General features: G+C 45.6%; 3 protein-coding genes across 3 annotated transcripts in view; 1 reads left to right on the top strand and 2 right to left on the bottom strand.

Annotated features, from left to right (window-relative positions):
• si:ch73-335l21.1 (insulin receptor substrate 1-B) overlaps window positions 1-7,982 on the top strand; it is a 48,682-nt gene extending 40,700 nt beyond the window's left edge. Inside the window, exon 5 of the mRNA XM_037112188.1 lies at window positions 5,041-7,982. Coding sequence (XP_036968083.1) covers window positions 5,041-5,048 — 8 coding nt within the window. The 3' untranslated portion in view covers window positions 5,049-7,982. The remainder of the gene's footprint in view (window positions 1-5,040) is intronic.
• A 7,562-nt stretch (window positions 7,983-15,544) lies between these two features.
• LOC119027485 lies at window positions 15,545-20,151 on the bottom strand. Its single transcript, XM_037112721.1, has 3 exons — window positions 19,947-20,151; window positions 19,716-19,789; window positions 15,545-18,415 (listed from the first exon to the last, which is right to left on the bottom strand). The coding sequence occupies exons 1-3, from the start codon at window positions 19,973-19,975 to the stop codon at window positions 15,594-15,596; spliced, it is 2,925 nt and encodes a 974-aa protein (XP_036968616.1). The 5' UTR covers window positions 19,976-20,151; the 3' UTR covers window positions 15,545-15,593.
• Window positions 20,152-20,506: 355 nt separating this feature from the next.
• On the bottom strand, window positions 20,507-22,303 carry si:ch73-335l21.4 (E3 ubiquitin-protein ligase-like). Its single transcript, XM_037112722.1, has 2 exons — window positions 21,679-22,303; window positions 20,507-20,926 (listed from the first exon to the last, which is right to left on the bottom strand). Exons 1-2 carry the CDS (start codon window positions 22,154-22,156, stop codon window positions 20,868-20,870), a joined length of 537 nt encoding a protein of 178 aa, XP_036968617.1. The 5' UTR covers window positions 22,157-22,303; the 3' UTR covers window positions 20,507-20,867.
• Window positions 22,304-24,852: the final 2,549 nt, after the last annotated feature.

The raw sequence follows: 24,852 nt of genomic DNA, 5'->3' as shown, positions 1-24,852 counted from the left end.
ACGATTTTAAAAAAAGCTTCCAGCCGGCTCTATTAAAAGAATACCATCTAGTTATCACCTTTAACGTCCTGTAAAAGACAACATCATTAAAGTGGTTTGTGTCCTGCACGTGTCACTTCTGTTATGGGGGGGAAGTCGTCCGCGGATTTTTCCGTTCGTGCGTTCGGCCCGCGTCGGTGATCGATGCTCACCCGCTTGTGTTTGTTCCAAACAAACTGCCACTGGTGTTTCTGTGGACATAAAAGGCGTCCCCCCCCATGTCTCAGAGGGCTTCTTCCCAGAGACACAGGTCTGATCCCATGCCGGTTTAGGGCTGCAATTGTAGAAAATGTCCCGATCTGCGCAGGTTTATTCGGTGTAGATCAAGCGGGGGGGGGGCAAACCTTTTCTTGAGGGTCCAAAACTGAAACTGAAGGGTCGACCAGGTACCAGAAACAAACACCTGACTGTATTGGTACAAGGATCCTGAGTTCCCTTAATTTGACCGCCTTCCTGCAAAATATGTGTCTCCACCCACTGTACTCAACCTTTTACCTAGTATTTTTAGCTCATAAACAGAGAATTGTATTAGATTTTTCTTCTTTTTTTTATAGTTTTTTTTTTTGCCAGAAACATCTGGAGGGCCCGATCTAACCTGGTGTGGACAGCAGAAAAACAATAACATCGAATTTTTTTGCAAATTTTGATACAAATGAACCTTTTTAACCCTACTGTAGATCGGTGTGTTTGCTTGCTCGGGCTACTGCCACTTTCTAATCTTGCGTCGACCAATGAGTGAGGTTGTCCGCAGCCGGTCCGACCAATAGAAGAGCAGGAAGTGGTCGAACCTCTACAGAGGATTGGAAATGGTATTTAGCATGTTGGGTGAGAATGGGACTCTTTGGAACGTGCTGAGTGTTACGCCCGGACCTCAGAGAAGTGGATCAGGCCGCGTGGGTCGTTTTTACAAGTTTCCGCGAGTGTTTTTGGTACTCGTGTTTCACCGTGAAACTGGGTCGGTGCGACCCATTGTGACCGCCTGCAAATCCAAACCCGGTTTTTCGAACTCTTTGAACTGCCCCTGAAGCCTGCAGGAGGCTCGTGTCTGATACTCGCGGATAGATCCTGGGCTGGTGGAGGGGGGGGTGTGTGTATCATTTCAACCTAAACCGACTGGCCTGATTCATGACAAATAAATTCTGTGAAATCAGACACAAGCACTGTGGTCACGCTGCGAACATTATATCTTCGTAACTGACAGACTTTCCGGCGTCGTTGGGAGAAATGAATGAGGTGACAGGGGAGCTGTCCTGCTGCCTCGCTCTGCCAGCGTTCATTCCCCTGTATCTGCAGCTGCCTCGACGCTCATGTTGCGCTCATCTGCTTTGTAGGATGGATGGGTTTTAATGGAATCAAGCATAATAACAGTGCTGGGGGATTTGCAAAGATTTGCTCGAGTCGCTGGCTCGGAAAGTCGGCGGATTGCGGAAAAAAAAAACGGTTTTGGATTGTTACAATTTTTTTTTTTTTTCTTTACCAAACGAAATTACTTAACGACTTCCAGGAGAAGATTTGTTGATTCCGCTTGAAAGTGCAGGTAGAGATCCGGGCCGCGGCCCTCGGAGCTGCGAGGAATTCGGCGTCTCGCACGAAGAGCTCTCTGCAGGTCGGACGCTTGATGTCACGGCACTCGAACATGAGTCCTGCGGTTGAAGAAGAAAATCTCTCATGTGATCTCTTGTTTTCTCTCTCTGTGTTTTTTTGGAGTGAATGCAAAACCTCAGATTGACGCATTCCAAGAAAGAGGGACCGCCTCGGGGCTTGTAAAAGGATGAGCTACGGCGATAAACACCCCGGGGATTTCCTCTCGGCTTCTCGTGCATCTTTTCCCATGTGAAGCTGACGCTTCCCTCCAGCTTCTGTCTTCACACAACTCAGGCTAATACCTCCAGTGTGGCTCCCAGGGCCGACGGAGTGACCGGTGGACTCAGTGACTCCACACCACGTTTGCTCAGACCAGCGCCGAAGCCTTGCGGGAGCCGGGGCGGCATGGAAATGACAGAGCGACACACTCGATTTACAACCAGAGAACAGGGCGGCTTTCAGTTTTAGGCAGGCCTCGATTGAGACATCACACAGACCCAGACTCTCCTAATTACACACACACACACACACACACACACACACACACACACACACACACGAACACGAGGCTGCTAGAGAACAGTTATTGGCTAGACACGGGCGTGCGGAGGCAGACAGCCTTGTCTAACCTCTTGATTTAAACAGTCTGGCAGAGGAAAAAATAAAGGGGCGGGGGGGGGGGAGACGCGAAGAGAAGCACACCGCGGTCATTATCGCATCGATTTGCCCGCGGATGGAGAAACGATGCGAGGAAATGAATGAGATCGATGGAGAAGCCGCCAACGGGAAAGGAGGGGGGCGGTCAGGAGGCAATATTCGATAAGAGTGGAAACATTTCCTGTGTGTGCTTTTTCATATAAGACTGCCAATGCGAGCGTCAGGATGAGGCTCTGGAGAGCTGTTTAGCATGTTTCAGAGTATAATTTCCCATGTCTGTGTTTTGGGAAAAGGTCATCATTAAGTGAATGTCATCGGCATAATTATAGTACCTCCCCTCCGTGTGGCTTTTTCGTGTCTGTGCATGTGTGTGTGTGTCCGCGGTAGATCACCGGTGTGTGTCCAGCCGGTCTCCTCACCCTCCTTTGGGTCGGCTCCCTTGATTGTTTGTGTTGCCGGTTTTTTTTTTGTTTTTTTGTTTTTTTCCCCCGAGCCCGGCCGCCTGAATGAGCGAGCTGCCCTGCTCCGCTCTAGGCCGTCATGGCTCTGGCCGGTTGGCGGGCACCGTCTGTGCTGAGGTGGGGGGGACTAAATATAGATCACTGCACCAGGAAGAAGACAAGCCGAGGGGGAGCGGGGTGAGAGGGAGCGGCGTAAATATAGAGTACCCTCGTGCAATTAGAGAGTCAAGCGCTGCTGGGAAATTTTAGGGAAAGAGACGCAGGGAACTCTCTCTCGGCCCCGCTCTCTTTTGTGAATTTGTTATTTTGGCTGACAGCCGCCTGAGTGCCTCTAGCGTGAGTCATCACATCTGAGAGAGAGTAACCCAGTTTAAAGGGCACTTTCTTAATCTTTACAGTCGCGACGCCGCTTTTATTGCGAACTCCGGGAGTCGTTAAGACATCGGCTCACGTGACGACGTGTCCTTTACAGGTGCCACAGAGCGGCTGCAGTAATCAAACCTCCCCCAAAAAAAGTGTCTTTATCTGAGAAGGAGCAATGAGTCTTAGCCATAAACAGTCGGTGATAAAGCGGGTCACGCTGGGTGGGTCTGTAAAATCTGTGTCGGGCTGATATCGGTTTTTAGGCACGTCAGACTTTGCACAGATCAACCGACGCATCCCGCATAATTTCATCTTCGGGGCGTTTTGGTCGCAGCATTAGTCACGTCAAGAGACTTCAATTTTCATACGCCAGCTCTCTTTGATCAAACGCAGGGATCAGACGGCACAATACTTGCGCCCGTGTCAGATTAGGGGATCACAGTCGTGAAGTCTCCCCAAGGTGCATCGGCGGGCGCATCAGAGAGGCGATGGTGACGGAGGAGCCAACTAGCTTTGGCTTGTTCGCCACCGTGCACAGGATGGTGCAACCGTGCTCCTGCGGTTTATCGTCACGAAAACACGGTGTACGAACTTGTCAAACTGAAAGAAAAAAAAATGTTGGTGTTTTTGTCGGGACCTCGCCTGTGACACTCCTCGTGGCACGAAGCGAGCGCATGTTGGCACCCGTATCAGGAAGCGGCCTGATCCCTTGCAGAGATGAGTCATCGGTGGACAAGTCTTGCAATTGAAAACCCAAGATTTGACGTTTCCCTCACAGCTGTGAACTTTCCCCCGCGCAAAACAGTACAAATGATTTGGGACCTTAAGGCTGATGCATGTTCCCCTTTCCCTGGCATTGCTAAGGCGTGAGGTTTAGGGGGATTCAGCCGTCGTTCAGCTATGCCGCAAGCACTCCATTTAAAGGGGCATTATGTCATTTTGGAGAAGAAATTCAAACTTTGAATTGTAATGTTTTCAGTATTAATGACGTAATAATACAAACTCAGAAGTATTGATCTCCTCCATAAGCAAGCTGTTCTCAGAGGAAAGTAAGAAGACCGTTTGAAGCTAGAAAGGTGGCAGGGTCCGCCACACACAAACAGAGTAAAACGGGAGAACAGAGAGTTGCCCAAACAAAGTAAATAACCAGTCAATGAACATCTTTCAAAATTTCCTCCCCAAAACTACATAGTGCACCTTTAAAAGTGTTCAGATTTCACCAGGTTTCGCTCACCTGAGACGGCCCCAGATCTCTCCTTTAGGAAAAGAAAAAAAAAAACAAAAAACAGATGGCTGTTTGACACCATGTGACTCTCTCTCTGCTCTGGAGCAGAATTATCATTATGTCTGCATTCCTGCTAATCCTATCAACTGTGCAAACAAGGCCAGGAAAGACTCAAATGTCCTGGTTGGACTCGACCTTAATGATGTAGATATATATATATTTTTTTTTTTTACAGTTGTGACATTCTCCTGATGACTCACACCTTTATGCTCACACGTCTGATTTGATATGAAGAGCAGAAATTGCCAGAGCACCTCGACATCATTCGTCAATCTGTCTTACTTGTTGGCACACACACACACACACACACTTGTCTCGGTGCCTGTAGCGTTAGGTGTCCTCACTTTCTCCTTCCCCCTGTTCCCTTTATCACTTTCTTCCCGTCTCCGAGTCTTTTTTTCTCGCTTGTTTGGCTGCATTGTTTATTCCCGTTGTTCGTTTCCAGGTCACTGTGTTCCCGGCACGATAAGCAGACACTGATATCAGACTCGCGATTTTATAATTCACCTGATAAGCAAGCGACGGTGTATGCACATGTCATAATATTTATTTCTTCTTCATATCTGGGTTGTTGTTTATTCTACATCTAACCGAGCCATTTCCTCTTTCTCCCTGTGTGTGTGTGTGTGTGTGTCTCTCTCTTCTTCCCAGAGTGCTGATGTCAGTGCGTCGTCCTCGGGGAAACAATCTGGTACCACTCAAGAGCGCTTCGAAGCTCCGCCCGTTCCTCACGCGACGACCAATCGCATCGTGAGAGCAGCTGAATGGGACACGCCCTCTGAAGCACTTTGTGGGAGACTGATGGAAAACGTTTTTGTTTTTTTTCTTTCCTTCGCTTTCATCTTGTTGGTTGCGGAAAACCAACGGGGATGTGTGCCAAATGACACTCTCGAAAAAAAAAAAAAAAAAGCCATTTGCTGCTCTCATTCCTCGAGTGAAAGCCAATCAGAGAAGGGTACAAAAAAAAAGGAGATCTGTGTTTCTTTTGTTTTGTTATGTTTTTTCCAAGAGGAAGACTCTAATCGTTAAGGGTAAAAATGGTGGTTATTTTAGTGTTAAAAAAAAGAAAAAGAATTATATATCAGCTCAAAAAGTGCCTCACTTTCAGATTGTAGCCATTTTACAAAGAACTTCGACTAACTGAAGCTTTGGAATATTTTTTTTTTGTGCTTGATTTGATGTAATTACGAAAAAAAAAAAAAGCAGCTGAAGATATAAATAAAGTGGGTAGCACTGGTGTGAGCTTTTGCTGCGTTCATGTCATATGGGATATTCCGGCGTTCGCAACTTGCAAGCAACAGTTTCGTGATGACAGGAGGGTCAGAGACACTGTGCTTGTTCTACATAACACTGCAGCCATGAAATTTGGGTTAATTTATGAATGGCATGAATTATTTATGAATGAATTGGCGGACATATGGGACCTAATTGTATTTTGGATTACAGGCACTTCTGTGTCTTTAAGGGGCACTCCAGTTTTGGAGCAGAAATTCAAACTCTAGATTTTAATATTTACAATATTAATGAGGTAATAATACAAACTCAGAAAGATAGGTCCCCAGATCACTGTTTGAAGCTAGAAAGGTGGCAGGGTCCGCCACAGTATGAAAAGCACCACGTAGGATATGAAAAGTTCATAAAATACGAATGGATGATGACGTAAACAGTATTTACAAGGCGGAAACTGGAAATCATCATAAATCCAATGTGACATGAACGCAGCACTTCCGCTAACATTGATAATGGTAATGGTCCTAGCTATGAGCTGGCCTTCCCGTCTACTGTGAGAAATATTAGCGTAGCTGCTGTTAGCATTCTGCTCGTTGTAACTTACGCTGCTTTTATCCCATCAATTCTCCCTTCTCCTTTTATTTTTCTCTCTCTCTTTCTTCCTCCTTTCCGACAGAGCCATACACCTGAAGTATTAGTCTAACATACAGGCTTGAAACAAAGTGCACGTGTAGCAGGGCGATAGAGTAGCTAGCGAGTTAGCTAAAGCCAGCTCGGGCCAGATTAAGATATTAGCACGGTGCCAGGACGTAAATTCAGCATCCTGCTGACTACAGCTCAGGGCCGAGACCCCTGATACAGAGCCAAGCAATCCCATTAGTGCTATTAGCTCCAGACACTTCTGTCCCACTTGATCCACTTCGTCTCAGGATGCTAAAAAAGACATGCGGTACACACAGGAGAGGATAGAGACCCTATCAATAGCCATGCTAATGCTAGCTTTGTAGCGGTCAGCTTTTTTTGCGCCACAAAAGTGGGGTCAGTTTCACCTCTGTCAGTATGAAATAAGTCTGTTCTCAGTTATTTTATTTTATTTTTTCACTTTTTAAGGTACCAAACATTTTAATAAGAATAAATTGACACTTTTTAAACTGGTCGAGTTGAAAGTGCTTCGACTTTAAATCCTTCTTTAAGACTCTGTTTCTCCTTCCCTCCCTCCCTGTCCGTCTTTCGCTTGGCTCTTACTTTAATCTCCGCTATGCATCAGCACTTAAGTGCCTGTCTGTCCTTTTTTATCTGTCTGTCTGTCCGTCTCTCTGACCCCGTCTAAGCAGCTAGCACTAATAGGGCTGTCCTAGCAGAATATATCGAGTCTATTTTTGTGTCTATTTTCTGTCTCGTATGGCTGTACAGTTCTCAAGAAATGACTTTTGTTCGCGTCCGTCCGGCGCGACAGCGATTCTCTCAGATGACTCGGTTTCCGATCGGAGGAGTTCTTTTGGACAGTTTGCTCTTCGCCGGTAATGGAGGACTGAATTGTTTTCAGGGCAGTCTGTGCCAAAATACAACAAGAACATCAGAAAAAAAAAAAAAAAAAAAAGCTCCGACAGCACCTCAAGAAGCAACCTTCAGCTCTCGGGCCTGGACATATTGCTCTGTTTTTGTTTTTCAAAATGTAACCTCTTGTGTTCCCCCGTTGTTTTCTTCTTCTTTAGTTTTTTTTTTTTGTTTGTTTTTTTTGTGCAGCGGGTGGGGAGAGAAAAACTGTGACATATCTCGCCTCGCAGTCTGCGTACACGGAGATAAAGGTCATCGTGAAGACTTGCTTTAACCTTGAATCTGCCTCTGACTTTGACCGGAGGATTTAAAAAAAAAAAAAATGAAATGCTCGAGGAGAAGGAAAAAAAAGGCCACCACGGGGGGGGGGACAACATAAACGTCTGAATACTTGTGTATCTACGTTGCTCCAAATTGTACTCATGTGTTCGTCTGTCTGCCTGCTTCGGGGGGGAAGTTCATGAACTCTCTCCCTCTGGTCACATGACTGTCGGGCGCCCCAGAGCGTAACAATGCAGCTTTATTATGAGCAGATTGGGATCTGTGGTTGGAATTGGCCTCTAATGGTGGTGGTTGGGGGGGGGGGCGGTTTACTAATGCATAAATGGGAATAAACAGTTGGAGCTAAAAAAAAAAAAAAACAGGTTCAGCACGTAAATCCGTGCTTTCCCGCAGACCTGCAGACGAACACAAGACGATTTATAATTTTTTTTTTTTTCTTTTTTCTCGTGTCTTTGGAGATGTTCTCGTTTTGAAATTCAGCAGATTTCAGCAAAAAAAAAAAAAAAACACAAAACGCTTTTGAAGGTACTTGTAGTTTAGAGAGGAAAGAGAGAAAAAAAAAAAGCGCACAAACAGACTTGCTTGCGATCCTGACAAGCAGAACATTATCATCGTATCAGTGGCTGCCGCACGACTCGGTCGATTGCGATGTGTTAGCGAGTTTAGAGACGTTCGGAACGTGCGCAGGAAAGTGTTGCTGCCGTTGCTGCTCGAGAGTGTTTTTATCTCCTCTCTCCCGTTCCCCCCGAGGGGTGGTACCGAATGGGAATATTGTGAGATTTTTGCCATTGATGTAGTTTTACTTCTGTTGTTTGAGGAAAAAAAAAAAATCTGACTAAAAGGAGAAAAAAAAGAGTCAAACAAGAAAAAAGACTTTGTGGTTTCTTTTGTCAGTGCTAAGTTTCCTTTTGAGTGATGTAATGGGGGTGGTTGTTAAAAAGCAACAAGCTTAAAGGGGCACTCCGTAGAAACTCAGAATTCGAACATTTAATAACAATCAAGTAATAAAGCAAACTCAGAAATAGGTGTTTTTTCTGTAACTGAGTAAACAAGCTGTTCTTGGAGGAAAACGAGGTCTCCAGAACACTGTGGCAGGGTCCGCCACATATGAACATGAAATTGTGTTGTCAATCAAGATCTCTCTCTCTCTTCCAGTTAAGATTTCTTACCCAAAACTCCAAAAGTGCCCCTTTAAGACTCAAAAACAACACTGGTCTAAGAGGAGGAGCGGAAGACTCTACTGTTTACAGGCCGAGTACAGACGAGTGCGAACATCTGCACGAATGCCACAGACGCGGGCGGTCTCATGCCCCTCACACACAGACACACACACACACACACACACACACACACACACTTGTAAAGGCTGCGACCACAGCGCAGATGTCACACTGAAGTGTGGAAAAGAAAAGCGGCCCTGATTGTTATCCGCAAAGCCTTTGTAGCTGCGTTAGTCACATTCACCACTCCCATTGATAGGATCGCTTGCCCTCAGAGCTGGCAGATCGCCACCTCGAGTTAATCACCCGACTTACCGGTAATTTGACCAACGTGGTGTTTGCCGGGTAGGCTCAGAGACCTCCCCCTCTCCGTTAGATACTGCCAACTCTCACTCGACGCTCTCTTTAATTAAATAAGCTTTTAAACATGCCGATAAATCTCTGCTCCTTTCGCCTTATTGTTAACGCGGGACGGGATCTGGTGTCATCCTTGTCCACAGATGGCCGAGTAACTCGACCCGCCCCCCGCCAACCGAGGCACTGTAGGAATTAATAGAAATTAGAACACACACGGCATTATTAGCAAGATTTTTTTTTTTCCCGTGCGCTTTCTTGAGACATTTAAAGTTTTATGATGCGCCCTTTAAATCCACCACAGTTACAGTTAAAGGGACAGTTCACCCAAAAATTCGAAACGCTTACTTTTCCTGTGCGTTTCCTTGTTTCGGCGTGAGTTGCCAAGTTTGCAGATTTGTGGTGCCTAAAGCGTGCCAGAAAAAAAAGACATTTGAAAAATGCAAGAGCAATGACATTTTCCAGAAATAATGACCGGCTTATACAAGATAACTGTGAGCAGTTTCATGCAGGAACTACTTTCTTTTTGCGCACAACAAGGTCTGTGGATTATCTTGAGTAACCGCTCTCTGATAAGGAGAGGACGGAGGAGCGTGGTGGGGAGGGTGAGAGCGGGCACAGCCGCCATCTGGTTGTTGTGGCGACAGGCAGCGACAATGGCAGCCTCGGACGTGGTGGCAGCATCTCTGGTAAAGGCGAGAGAGGGAGGAGGAGGAGGAGGAGGAGGAGGAGGAGGAGGGGTGGATGGGAGCCAAGGCAAGAGGACACCGAGTTCAGTCGCAGAGAGGTGCCTTGGATGGAGGCCAACAGGTGGACCCGTTGTGTCTGAGCGGCCGGTGTGTGTTCCGTGTTCTCTGTGTGTGTGTGTGAGATACTGTATCTTCCAGCTCGGCGTAAACACACCTACATGCACCTATTTGCAGTCGAGTCAGAAACGCACTCAGTAACCTCACTTGTTGACACGCTGCAGGGCGGCAGCCTCATGCGAATTAATCCCACACCGAGCCCTCAGCAGCTCTGTGATAGCCGAGCAAACACCAACACTGCGTCTGCTGATGAAGATCTTGTGATACGGCGGAGAGCTCCAGAGACTGAGCTTCGAACCCTGACCTTTTGGAGCGGAATAAGAGAGGACACATTGTTTCCTCTAAATGTTGCGTAAAAATGAGTTAGATCGTTAAAAAAAAAAAATCATCCGCTCAAAAACCTCTTGTTTGCAGTGAAGGTACACGCGGATCTCCCGGGATATCGTTCAGAAGGTGTTGTGGACTCCCGCGTCACACTCATTAAATACGCCATTTTGTTGTGTGAAAACAGACCTCGGAGACGCAGCGTTTTTTTTTTCCAAAACAACTAGCAGGTAGACGGGGACAGGAAGAGGCGACGGGAAGAAGGGAAAAAAATGGCCACGCGCAGCTTGTCGAGCGTAATCGATGTCTCCGGAGAGTCCCAAATTGATTTTAAAAGACTTTATTTACACCCCCTTTTTTTTTAAGCTGAAACCTTCACTGTGGACTGCGAAACTTCACCTGACCGTTCATCGACATGGGGAGTGAGTAAATAACGAGTGAAAAGTCATTTCGGGGTGAACTTATCCTTTAATAAAACACTGATCCGGAGGCAGTTGTGTTGCAAGTGAAGGTTCTCTTTTTGACGCAACCATCTTTGTAACTTTTAACTGTCGCGAAAGAACATTGAAGTCTATGAGGGGAAAAAAAACAAACACGATCTCTGAAAGAAAGTCTTCCACATTTTTCATACGAACTTCTCCTTTAATAATTATTGCCGCTGTTTTATTTTAAGCTTCAGACGGCTAAACATCATGAAACGCGCCCATGAACTGTGGCCTCGTAGCGATTAAAGGCGACCTGCAGAAACGCTCTTCTGTATTACGCCGAGTTTCACGAGACACGGTTGTTAAACAGTGTTGATTAACTATACAGACTCCACACTAGATCTTATTTATTTCTGCTATGTCGTTGAAATGGGAGATACTTTACGCGTCCAGTGAAAACATGTCTCCGGTCTCCGGCCTGTAAAACACTGGCATAAATCACCGGACAGATGTATGACTTGGCCTCTCTGATAGCTCTGAGTGCTATATTTATGGCGTTTACACCGTCGGTCGCGGGTTATGTACAGTCCGTACTGCTCACATGCTGGCCAACAATACAGGAAGTCTTCCTGTCTTTATGACTTCCTCCATGGCGCAGGCCACCAGGAAGCTCGCTGGGATGTAGGACACGGAAATAGCTTTCGCTCCCACAGCAGATGTGTGTGTGGGGGCTGTTCCGTGCTCCCAAATTGCTTCCTTCCCATCATTCAAGTGGGCAGCAGAGGCTGGGTGTGAGCCTCAGCAACAGAGAGCGAGCCCACGGTGACTGGGATGTGTAGGGCCTCTGGCACGGGGCCACGACAAACTGCACAAGCAATGCTGCAGGTGTTTTCTTACTGTATGCTGACCAAGCCGATAAAGCCCCGGATTACAGTCTGTACATGCAAGCTGCTAATCCTCCCAACTTTCCCCCCCCCCCCCCACTCCTTCCGCGTAGGCTTTAGGCCAAAGTTAAACACTATAGACTCCATAACAAGTTAGGTTTCAGTCGGGCCCGTCAGGCTGCGTGGTGGCATGTGAGGTAATCCGAGCCGCGAACGACCACGGCCGACGCAAACCGTGTTCTAATGTATTTCCAGCTCTCCTATCCTCGCCGCCCCCTCTTCTTTCACATAGTGTACTTAGCCAAACAAAAAGCCTTTCTCTGTCTCCCACCCCCCACCCCCCCCCGCACCCACTCACCCACCCATCCATCCCTCCCCTTCCTCTTCGGCCTCCATCAGCTAACGCTCGGCCCCTCTCTCTCTTCCTTCTCCAGCCCTCATCATGAGCGAACGCTCGCCGTGATCATGGATTTGTCTCTATTACGGGCCGCGTATGAAATTAGCTGTCGCGCCGTGAAAAAAAAATGGAGGTTGAGGGGAAAAAAGAAAAAAAAAGTGCCACATGGAGGAGTGAGTGAGGGGGAAATCGAGAAGGAGGAGGAGGAGGAGGGAGTTGAAGGGGGCGCCTTGGGGGAGTGGTGAGGAGGGTGTGGGTGGTGGGGGGGGGGACTGTGAGGCCTCTGTGCTTTATTTTCCTTGAAAGCTCCCTGAAAACCGCAGACACATGGTACAGAATTCCCCCTCACAGTGGGAGTGGGAGGAGGAGGAGGAGGGCCAGCTTTGCAAGAGAACACCACACTGTCTGTGATAAATACACACACACACACACACACGCGTACGCACACACACACACTGGGAAGAGGAAGGGAGTGTGTGAACTAGACGTGCAAACACTCAGCCACACAAAAGGCAGCAGAGAAAGATGGGGACTTTGAAAGCGCCGGCTGGCCGACGCCTCGACATGCCAGCCCGCTGGAGCAAAAAAAAAAAAAAAAAACCCTTCAGAAACACCGTATCACCTAAATACCTCTCAGCTCTCTGGGAAAGTGGACGGTCCCACTTTCCACGGGTATTGGTGTGGTGCCAGTGGTAGCGGTGAGGTGTCTGTGTGTGTGTGTGTGTGTGGGGGGGGGGGGTTAATCCAATGTACAATGTGTTTAACTTTGACTGACAGGTTCCCCTGAAACCCTCCCAGGCCTCCCCCTCGCCGTGGGGCCCCTTTTTGAGCTCGCAGATCGAGGATCAGCGCGGAGCCGGCATTTAGGTGACCGACTGGGGGAAAAAAAGCAAAGGGGTCAGGTGGTTGTGAACGGATCTGTGACCTGGGCTTAGCGTGGACCCGATGCCCTTGAAACGGAATGCTTCATTGGCCGATGGATGGGATGGGAGCAAAAAAAAACCCTACATTTAGCTCCACTTTGTCATCTTGTTTCAGCTTAAAATGACCAAACTCCATAAGAAATATCCCGCATTTTAGCTCATCATCTTGAAGGTGCTCCTTTTGCTCTTAGCCCAGCAGGGCACCACAGTGTGAGATCTGCAAGATCCTGCACCTAAGGTCACAGGTTGGCCAAGTAAAATGGATAACTGACGCCATCTAGTGGAATTAGTACCTGCTCTTGCTGTAAACACAGATCATGTCACTATAAGCTTAATTCAGCTGCCACTGACAATATAAATAAAACTATAGTAGCATAATTCTTGTGATTGCAGCGAACAAACAAATTCCATCACAGCCTCCATTTCCATCACGGCTTAAATCAATAGGGACAAACCGCATAATAGCTTGTTCTCTTCAATCACCCTTCTTATTAATGGCTTGGCAAGGTCAGAATAAGACCTTCTCACAAAAGGGGAAGAACAAGTTTTTGTTTTTCCATTTTGTAGCGTGTTAAGCCAGAGAGGCCCGGCATGTCCAAACCCCTACTCGAAAGCTTGAAAGAGGAGACGGAAAATCTGTGTCAGCACGCTGACTAGCCACTGCTCTGCCTGGAAAAAACGAGGACACAAGGAATGGGAATACAATCAATTTATAAAAAGCCTCAAGTATGACCTTCCTACATTTTTTTTTCCTCTCTCTCCCTCTTCATACTTGACATTACATTATGCAAATCGTCTGCCAAATGAGGCAAAAGTTATGCCCAGGAATTCACGTTTGACCTCCATCGATTTTTTTTTTTTTTCCGCTCATTATAAGGTTTTGGTTTCTCTCATGAAGCTGAGGCCTGAGGTTAGACTTGGAGGATGTCATTTAAGAAAAATGCTGCATGATGTACAGAGCATAGTATTCTCTGATCATTCCCAGCATTTCTTGTAATCTCTTTGTCATGCCAGATGGCTGTTTTTTTTTTTTTTTTAAATTTTAACCACAATGAATGAAACAGCGGTTGGAACCGGGAACCTGAAGCAATCCTGGAAAGAGCCAGTTCATGTATTGTTGCCTAAAAAGCACATCATAGGGCAGCAACTAACAGTTATTCATATCCATTATACTATGGCTATGGCAATATCTATACAGCTTTCAATGTGGTTTGGTCAAACAAATAGTCCAAAACCCAAAGATTTAACTTAACCATCAGGTCTAAAAGAAAAAAATTCAAAAGAATTCTCACATTCAAAAACCAAACACCGACACGTTTGGCACTTTGGCTTGAAAAAGTGACTCAGATGATCAATTACTGAAAGATTTTACGTTTAATTTTCTGTTGATTTAGTTAAGGAGTCTATTATTCAAGGCCTTTCCAAATTAACTCTGAACAATATGTTGATATTCAGTATGAGAGCACATGTTAAAGGATAAGTTCACCCAAAAATACAAATTCAGTCCCTATCTACTCACACGCTTCCTGGAGCTTCGCCACGTTCTCCTAAAAAGCTGAAGTAGACAGGGACTTTTTTGAAACCTTTAAAAATGAAAACGATGTAACGCTTTTAGCTTGACAGCTACAGTGAAGATTTTGGCTTTAAAAGTGTCTGTATACCGCGTTTATTAAATTAATTCACTTGAATTACGCCAGAAAAGCTGTACGGAGCCACTTTATTATATTTTTCAGACTTTTTTTTTTTTTTGCATTTTAGTCCCCATATACTCCAGTTGTTTAGGAGAATGCTGCAATACTGTTTTGTTGTGAAGCTCCAGAAACAGATTATTTTGTCAACTACGAAACTTCACCCAACTTTCCATTTGCATGGTGGTGAATAGATTACGGCTGAATTTTAATTTCTGGTTGAACATATCTTTAAAACAGTACATCTTAAAGATTATAATGTGCCAATTTTCCAGTTTCTACTGTTTCTACTGTAAATTTGTGGTGTCACAATAACAAATTTAATGTAAAATCACATTTTATTATATTTGTAAAGATTGACATTTTGCAAAAAAGACTTATGGATATGGATACCACCCTCTTATTTGTCCATTTAGCTAGAACCTACAGTCAGTTAGCTTAGCATAAAGGGTAGGAATGGGAGAGAACTGTCTCACTTGCTGTAAGGTAAAAAAAAAACAAAAAAAAACCCCTGCTCTCATTACCTCAAGCTCACTTAGTAACACAATATATCTTGTTGTTTAATCCGTAGAAAACATAGACTTACAAAGAAAGTATAAAATAGATATTTTCTTGACCTGGACTATTTGCCAGGCCAACAGTCACTTAGCTAACATTTTTTAGCATGGAAAATGTAGCTAAACTGGCAGAAACAGCTTCACCTGCTTTCTCAAAAGGTAACTAAATCCTACCAGCACCTCTAAAGCTGATTAATTAACACATTACATGTATGTTTGTTTGTAAGTAAAAAAGTAAAGGGAGTACAGGAGCATAAATAAACATTTTAATGGCCAGTTTTTGTGCTGGACTTTGCTTGGCTGGGACCAGGCAATGTGCAGTGCAGGAAATTACCAGTGGAAAAAAAACCTATTCTTGTGAGCTAATTAAAAGCAAGATTAAAAGTGATTTATTAACATAATGTTTTTGAGTTAAAGTCTCAGAGTAAGAAATGTAAAAAAACCCAAAAACATCTCCATTAATTCAGTCGTTTTGTTGAAGAATTCTTGAAGAAACAGGCCGCGTTCGCCAAGTTTTTCCAACTTTTATTGCCACATAGTAATTCAACAGGTTTCTCTCATTTCTCAGCGGGGGACAGTTTCATCGACTTGAAGGTGATGTTCGCCGTCGACGTTCGTAGATAATCTAGTTCTAACAAATCCTCACCAACTCCCTGAATCTTAGTGGGATCAGCTGAAAAAGCATCATACATAAATAGTCCCCCACTCCCACTGCCTTCACTGTCCAGGAATAAATCAGATGTTTTCATATCGCCGTCATCTCCTACATCTCTAACAGCCGACTTGTTCATCTCGACGCTACTTAAATCGACCTCATCTTCAGGACCTCTGCTTGTATTGTCTCTGCTAAGCACAGCAGCCTCAGAGTTCAAGGTCCGACCGCCCGCGGCTTGTTTTTCCTTCGTCCTCGCCGCAGTGTTTGGAAAATCATCCTTATCGGCCGGTGTGATTTGTGTCTGTGTAACACCGACGCCACTGAATGAAGCGCTTCCCAGAATATCAGTGTACATGACGGCTTTGACTCTGGCGGGCCGCTTGAGCAGCCTGACTATGGGTGCATTTCCAGCGCCGTAAGTCAGGGAGGTAGACTCATTGAGCTTTCTGACAGAAGTGTGTTTCGCTTTTACACGTTTGCCCCTCACTGTGCTGCTGCTGCTGCTGGAGCCGTCGAGCGGGCTCGGCTTCATTGCGAAAGGTTTGGTTTTGTCGGGTGGTCTTGGCTCGGATTTTGGGCCTCCTGCTGATCTGGGATAAGCTGAGGAGATCCTGTGACTTGCAGATGCTGTTGCTGGATTTTGCTCTCTGTGCCTCCACTGTGTTTGAGTTGTAGCACTTCCAGTTCTCTTTTGGACAGGGTGAAATCCCAGATGGGTATAGATTTTGCGGGTATTTCTGTACTTGTCCGGCGTAAATCTGGTGTCTGCTTCAGCGCCTCCCGGCTTCTTTAGCAGTGATTTCAGGTCTTCACTGTTTTGCTCAGTTGGAGTCGTTTTGGATAAATGGCTGCTACCTGGCTCTGTGTTATTGTGCCACCTGTGTTGCCAGATCTGCGATTCTCTGTGCCTAAATCCTTCAAAACCCCGCTGGCCTCCAGTAGACTTCTCTGGTTCACTAACTGAAGTTTTGGCTCCCTCGAGTGGTCGAGTGCCAAATCCTTTGAGGCCGTAAATCCTTCTGTGGATTCTGTACCGCCTGCGATCTGGAATGCCGTCCAGACCCACATCACTAGCAGGCATCAGAGGCTGGGCTTCCTTAAATCTCGACGGGAACGGCCTTGGAGTGGTTTGGACGAGATCTAAAGTGCCAGGAGGAGGCGAGGAATCATCTGTGGGCGTCCTCTCAAGTTTTGCCGGTGTGGTAGACACCTTTCTCTGGCCAAAACTATACTTTCCTGAATGAGACGGATGCATGTTTGCGATTTTAAACTTCCCTTTGTCGAAGCTGTGCCGTCGAGAGTGGGTCCTTTCAGTAGGGCCATCGGAGGAGGGGATAGATGCAGCTCTCAGCGGAGCATTTTTGAATCCTCTGAAGCCAAAGATGCTTTTAGCGGTTTGCCCGGGTTTGTGTGCAGTCATCGATCCTCCTGTGGTCACATTAACCAGGCCGCCCTGGAAATCTGCATGAGGTCTGGGGCGGAAACTTTGCACGGTGTTGTCTGACCCTGGAGCAGGATGTACTGACATATGAGCAAGAGTTTCTGGGGTAGTGTGTTGGTTTATGGTAAAACTATCCATCTGAACCCCATACTGGGCCATATAGGCATTATTATACAGTGGATTGGCATTATTAGAGAGGTGCTGCACTTCCTTGGTTGGCTCTTCTGTCTGTGATTGTTTAAAACTGGGAGGAAACCTGCTGAAAACTTGAACATCAGAGGGGGTTTGCTTGTGCGGTGTTGTGGGAAAAGCCCTGCGTCCATCACCGGTGGCTGTGCTCACCATTTCGCGTCCATCGGAAGAGGTCTGGGAGTCCCTGAACAGATAAGACTGGACATTTCTGTGTCTGGGTGTCTTGATGCTGCTCACAGAGTGAATCCCCTGGGAGAAATCTGTGATGGATGGCGCCGGGCTTGGACTGCCTTCATTAACAGTGGTGTCTAAGCTGTTGCTGATTGGTGGCGCAGGAGGGACAGTTTGACTCGCTAAGCCGAAAAATTTGCTTGATTGAACCCTGCGAGATGTGCTCGGCGGCCCGACCGCGGCCGGCTCATTCGTTTCTTCATAGGCGCCATAATGCCATCTTGGAGTCGGCGGTGAAGAACTCCAATAACGACCAGCCTGGGATGAAAAAAGAGACGAGCGAGAGGGTTGCCAGACTGTTTGGTCTTCAGCCACCTTCGGAGGGACATTTCCAGGAAGTCCTTCTTTGTTGGAGGATTTCTGAGGATCGCTAAGGTCCCAGACTTGAGAAGGACGAGAGATCCGATGAAAGGGACCGGCAGATTCATCGCGAGACGATTTCCGAACAATCACTGAGGGTGAATAATGGGAATTTCCACCCCGCTCCGCTCCTCGAGGGAATGGGTGGTGTTTTACTGCAGATTGCCATCTCTCAAAGCTTTGCCCGGTGAAAATGCTGTTTGCTGACCTCACTTCGCCCTGCGCTCCAGTTGTTTCCTCTCGGGGGTTTCTGTGACCTGGGGAGTTTTGATTGTTACTAAAGCTGCCTGCTGTAAACCGTGGAGGGTTTGATTGACGGTAAATGATTGACGAGGCTTTTTTATAATCCCTGCTTGTATCAGTTTCACCGTGAGTTCCAGTTTGGAGTCCAGTTTCGGATAATGGCAGAGCAGTAAATAGACGTTGACTGTATGGGTTGTACACTTGTCTCAGGACACTGTGTGACACTCCATTGTCCACATGGGTTGTTGTGCGACTGGCTAAAAGTGGGGGGGGGGGGGAAAAATGGCAACATGAGACACAACTTTTGTATTATTTCTAATGCTGTTATACAGGCAAATAATAGCTGTAAGGCTGTAGAAATACTAAAATGTCTTGAATTAAAGTTTTCCTTTACTTCTTCACAATAGACAGCCAAGTAATGACCCTTCCACTTTCCCTTATGGGACCTGGTAATCATGGTAATCAGCAGATCACATCGGGCCATGTTTCCAAGTAAAACAACACATTTGATAAGCCACTAACATTGGACAACAACCAGTTTTGAGCTAATGTTATTGTTTGATAGTGTTAGGCAATACATTTAGATAGGTGTGAATTCTAAAAGATCAACAATCAGGATGAAATCAGATGGTAACGTTAGCTGGGGAGTGAATTAGTGCCGACGTAAGTGAAGGGGTTATTAAATATGTCATTTTGTCTTTAAATGTGGCCCGTTGTCCCTTCAGATTTTCCCTTTCCATCATCTTTTCAGTTGCTGGTCAGTTGGGAAGAGGTGAAAAGATAACTTTTTTTTTTTTTTTCAGATTTTGTACTTTTACGGAATTTGCAACCATGTACGCAGCAACATAACATTATTCCAGCATTCAAACTTCCCGCCCTGAGCCAAGGAGCCTAAAAAAAGAAAGGTCATTATTTCACTGACATTGTTTATCCCTGGTTCCTGTTCACAGTGTCATTTCAGTCTCATCAGCTGTATTAGGTCAGACCTGCCACTTCTGGTCACAGTATTATCAGCCCTGTCATTCATTTGTGAAATAAAAAATCGGTTGTTAAAATCGGTTGTTAACTGTCATACAAAGTAGAGAGATCTCCTGTAGACTTCAAATACAGCAGGAACCACAGTCTGGCCCCAAAGCGAGATTCAGTGACGTGATGACCTTTCCTTCTTTTTGAGGTTACTTGCCGAGTGTGACATCAGGGTAAAATGGATGTTGAGTGAATATGGTCCGCGGTGAGACGAATAACTTTAAACTGTGCGATGAATAAGGTGTCATGGTGCAAACGGGAAGGGACAGGACTTCACTTAGTTAAACCCATAGCTCTCTACACTTTTGGTTCACTGCCAGCATAAAACTTAAAGTTAAAGGACATGCCTTAGAACATATCTGTAAATCAAACAGCTGCGGCTTTTAAGTAAACGAAACGCGTTCGCCTCCATCTATCAGCCAACACGTGAGTCATGACATTTCTCAGAGAGCCATTAAGACGAGCATCAGTTCACTGAAGCTGCACACGCAGCAGAATAGAACCGGCAGATACTGGCCTGTTTGCGCTCACCTCTTGCAGCATGTGAGCGCACGATGAATGGTGCAACAGCTGCACAGACCACAGCCGCAAAGACAAACAAGAGTCTGGGAAAAAAAGAAAAAGAACACTCACTGGAGTATTTTTTTGTTGTAATTTATGGGAATAATAATGCTGTCACTCAAAAAAGGAAAAAAATAACCTCCAACCCTTTTCAGATTTTATGACTGCGTGTGCACAGAGCTTGTAAAACGTGATATTTACCTCAAGTAGGGAGCAGAGCTTTCAAACATGATGGTCAGTTTCCTCCTAGGTTTTTTAAGATTGCCAAGAAAAGCCCATAAAAGGAAAGTTGTAGTAGTGTTGTCAGTCCATTAGTTTTACTTGTCATAGAAATGAGTCACCGTGCTCTGACACTCTGCTGCCGCTTGCGAGTCTGATTGGAGGAAATGCTCCTCACCTGGCCTCAAGTAACCCACTTCCTGGAGTTGTCCTGAAAGGGGAGTTTCCCTGATTTAGTTGATTCACTGAAGAATACTTTGTAATGTATTTCAATATTTGATCTCTGAATGTGTTTATCTGTGATGATCTTTGAGTGCAACTACACATTTGTCTCCACCTTGACTTTTACTTTGTAAAGCGCACTTTCTGTTTGGCCTAGACTTGATCGAGCATGTTGTCGCAACTGTGTTTTTGCACACCCACACACACACACACACACACACCCACACACACAATTACACCATTGTTTTCCTCTTTTCAGGATCCAATAAAGTGACTCACTGGAACGCCCATCCTCAATTCAGCATGCAGCCATGAGAAAGTGATTTCAAATCAGAGTTTATTTATTCTCCGTTAAATATGTAACAAATACATCAAATAAATACAATTATGAAAAACAATAAATATCACGTACATTAGTGCATTAATAGGCCTAAAATGGGCAACTTTGGCGATTCACATTTTTTTTCCTCATCTGATTGTATCAGCAACATAGTGGTATCATTTAAAAAGGCAGTCAGAAAGCTAAAAAAAACAACTTATATCATGACTGTATGTGTCCGTGTGTCTTGCCAGCAAGGGTTATCATCATCATCATTATCAAGTCCATTACGCCGAAGGATATCTTGAGTATAAATATAGGCTGGTATCACATTATCCAGGGTATCTGAAGCTGTAGATTCCTTAAAACATGAAGCAGGACATCATGGCGAGGTTCCTCATGTCGTCACCAGTGAGACAGTCTGCCAAAAGAAAGGGGGACAAATTAGATTAGAACAATTGATATATTCACTATTTATTTGATGAATCCCTCTGTCAGGTGTGGGGTATATTTTGGGTACTCAACATTTAAAAATTACAAATTTGTGTCCCATTCGAAAATGGAAGAAATTAGTGCTTGGTGTGCTTTTTCTGCCAATTACAAAAAGAAAAACAAAAGCGTGAATGGGTAGCCTGCTGCTTCTGTGGTCACGCCCACCAAATTGCATTCTCCGAATGTTCATTTTAAGAAACTCCCTAACGTTTTGCCCCAACGTGACAAGACAAAAACTAGACACTAAAAAGTCAAAGCGACACAGAAAAGCTTGCTTTTTGTGTGTGTGAGAGAAAATGTCAAAATGTATTTCATTAAATGTGGCACAATTTACACTGAAGCCGAGGCTAAACTTGTGTCCTTTACTGCCACCTGTAAAACCTGTATGAGTAACCCACTGTTATTTTGGTCATCCCCACCAAACTTCATTCTCAAAAGACTCATTTTAAGAACTCCCATAATGTTTTGCCCCGACAACAGTGGTTAAGAACTACGTGCTAAAAGTTCAAGTTACGCTTAAGTCGTGTTTTTGTAGCCTACTGTTCTTTTGGTCACCTCCCACCAAACTTCATTCTAAAAATGCTCATTTTAAGAACTGCCGAATGTTTCACTTGAACAACACGACAAGTCCAAAACTACTTGAACCACCCCTTACGAACCGCAGTCCACTATTTAACTTACTTTCTCCGCCACTCGGACGTGAGCTCTTCCCGGTTATCTTCTTCCAAACTTTCCGGCAAGACCGCCGAAGCCTCCCTCCTCTGGAGCCCGCGGGAGAGTCGCTCTCCTCGGCTGCGCTCTCGGGAGGCGTCGACGCCTCCTTGTCGTCACAGCCGTCCTGAACGTCACCGTCCCGCTCTTCCTCCTCCGGGTCCTCCCGGTCGAGGACCCCCTCGGCCAGCAGCCGCGCCAGGACGCACTCGTCCACCCTCAGCTCGGCTCGGATCTTCCCCTCTCCGGAGATGGATGTGGTGTGTCGGCACAGCGGGCAGACGATGGACGCGTCCGCTCCCAGACGCGCCTCGCCGGGGCCCTGGGGTCGCGACAGGGCCAGCAGGCAGCTCTCGCAGAAGCTGTGTTTGCACTGGAGCTCCCGGGGACACCGCCGACCTCCGTTAAAGGTCCGGTAACAAATTCCACACTCGAGCTCTGAATACATGCTGCTGTTTGATCCGCGGCGCTCCTCGCTGATTTATCTCAAGGTCTCGATAAAGTGAGACTGGGTGAGCTGTCTGGACTTATACCAGGGTGTGAGGAAGTGCGTGGGAGGGGAGGACGAGGGGGGGAATCTCGAAAACGTAGTAGACCAGGGCCAAATAAACACAACCTATGACTCATCAAGCTCAAAATACGCGTGACGCAACCAAAACCGGAGCGCGCGCACACACGCACACATACACACTCCCTCACGTATCTCCACAGCTCCATGCTTGTCATTATTACACGGGACAGGAACACACGGCCAGGTGCAGGCGGATGCAAGACAACAAGATGTACTGATTAAATCATTAAAAGTTGGATTGGCCCCTGAGTGTTTCTCTCTGGTGGAGAGTCCCCTGTGTAGATTTCCCCTACTTAATCCAACTTGAATCTGTGTCAGGAGTCTTTCACCCTTCTCTGACAGTTGAGGGTGTGTGTGTGTGTGTGTGTGTGTGTGATATGACGCAAGCCCTTCCCTCTCTCCGTGGTAATCCCCAAACAACCTCGCTCACTGCCCTTTCACGGTGATTTCCGGCTGAAATCCTGGCCAACAATCGCAGACCCCGAGCAGCACTGTCTTTTGTTCGCCGCCTAGTAGGCCTTCCCGCTTTTTTGTTGCCAGCATTGAGCTTCCTGTAACAGCACTTGGTCATGCAAAAAAAAAGAAAAGAAAAAAAACAACACAGCTTTTTTCGACTCGGATGACCGTAAAAGAAGGTGTTTACCGAAAAAGCGAGGAGAATGAAAGAAACCTTTAATGCTTTACTGTCATGTAGACAGCGCAGTGCAGTCTTCTTGGACCTGTTGCGCAACACAGGTTGAAAAGGCGCTATGCCACAAAGGACTGAACACTTTTTCAAAACAAAGTATGCCATTTGTGCTGCTCCCTGCCTTCTATAGTACAGTACAATAACACTGAAAACTGTCATGAATATGTGGTCTAACACACCGTGACACTGAATAAGACCCCACCTCGAGAGATCAAGTTTCTAGACTGCTAACTGACGTAGTTTTAGCAACCTCATAAATGACAGCACGATAACAATACATTGCAGTCTGTGCCTCCAACAAGAAACCGGCCTTCCCCAGTCTCCTGCCGCAGGTTGCTGTTGTGGGGAAGTCCCTGCAATTCGATTACCGAGCGCGGTAGAGTTCCACAGCTCAAGGATGAAAATGTATGACACCATGTATTACACTATGGAAATGCAATCAAAGTTCATATGTGTCTTACCTGCCAGCTTATAACAGTTATTATCGAGAGCGGACAGGGAAAATAACGGAATTGAGCATTTCTAACTTCACTCGGTAATCGACTCGCAAGGACTTACACAGAACAGGAAGCTGCTGCAGGAGAGTGGTGAGTTGTGTTCACTTTACAATAAAAATCCGGCTAAGCTAGCAGACATATGATGCCTCGAACTATGTGCTGCGACCCTATTTGTACTGTGACTGATGTTTGGTGCTGTTCTGAGCATTATTTGTAGCTTTTTGATATCGGTTTCTTGGTAGAGGCATATACTGCAATGTAATGTTATCGTGCGGTCATTTCTGAGGTTGCTAAAACTACGTAAGCAAGCGGTCTGCAAACTTGAGCAAACAGCTATGTTCATTTATGAAATATTGTGGTTGTGTTGGGAAACCACTGCTTTAGGCCTTACTGTAGTATGTGCTTTACAAATGACTGATAAACATCTATATTTCTTGTTTAAGCTTTTCCTGATATAGATACAGTCCGTCCAAATCGGAGGTTTGGGCTTAAAAAAAAAACGAACGAATGCCTGAGTTCAGTTTCTAGTGGGCTGACCTCTAGAAGTCATGACCGAAGAAGAGATTCATGTTTTTCATCCAATCATCTGGTAGTTTGTGCCTCTGCCGGGTTTATTTTATTTATAGCTTTTTTGAAAATCCATCACAAAGTCTTCACCTCACACGTAGCGTAGTGTTGGGCTTTGTATTGAAACAACTTCAGAGAAACTCAGGCTTAGCCAAGTGTCCCGTTGAATAGCTTTGAATCCTGCAGTAACGGCTGACTTAAATGACTATGTTTTTATTACTTAGAGACGAACTAACAAATAAATACACAAGAAAGCAGGGGAGGCGTCCAACACCTTGGTACTGGACGGACTGGTTTTAAGGAAGTTGTTCAGTGATGGTGCAACAGATACGGCAGCACAGGTTGTGCGACTTCATTGATCCGTCAATAATTCGCCTGTATACACTTCATAAGAACGTACATAAGAACACCTCCTCTGCTCCAAACATACACACATTGACCCTTCTGTTTACTTTCGCTAGGTTTTTGTACCTGACACACACACTGACTCACTCAAACTACCATCCGAAATTCGGCTCACAGCCACATAATGCTTTAAAGTGAACCCAAACCAGAGCTCGTTAAAATTGAAACAGACACAGTCACAAATACAATTTACGTAACATAGTGTATGTTAGTGTATTGCTAGGATTCAAATTCACAAGTTGTCCCTGTTTTATCACTTGATTGATCAGCTACACAGCAGTCATCATTTAAACAAACAATCAGAAATTTGAAAAGCTAACTTTATTTACAGTGGATTGTGTCTATGTATACTGCCCTATGGTTTCACTAGTCATCATCAAGTATATGTTGGTATCACATCGGAGGCTGTCGACTGC

Source organism: Acanthopagrus latus, chromosome 10 (assembly GCF_904848185.1).
Source record: "Acanthopagrus latus isolate v.2019 chromosome 10, fAcaLat1.1, whole genome shotgun sequence".
Taxonomy (NCBI): domain Eukaryota; kingdom Metazoa; phylum Chordata; class Actinopteri; order Spariformes; family Sparidae; genus Acanthopagrus; species Acanthopagrus latus.
The sequence above is the reverse complement of the archived record's forward strand: the minus strand, read 5'-3'. Positions and strand labels throughout refer to the sequence as shown.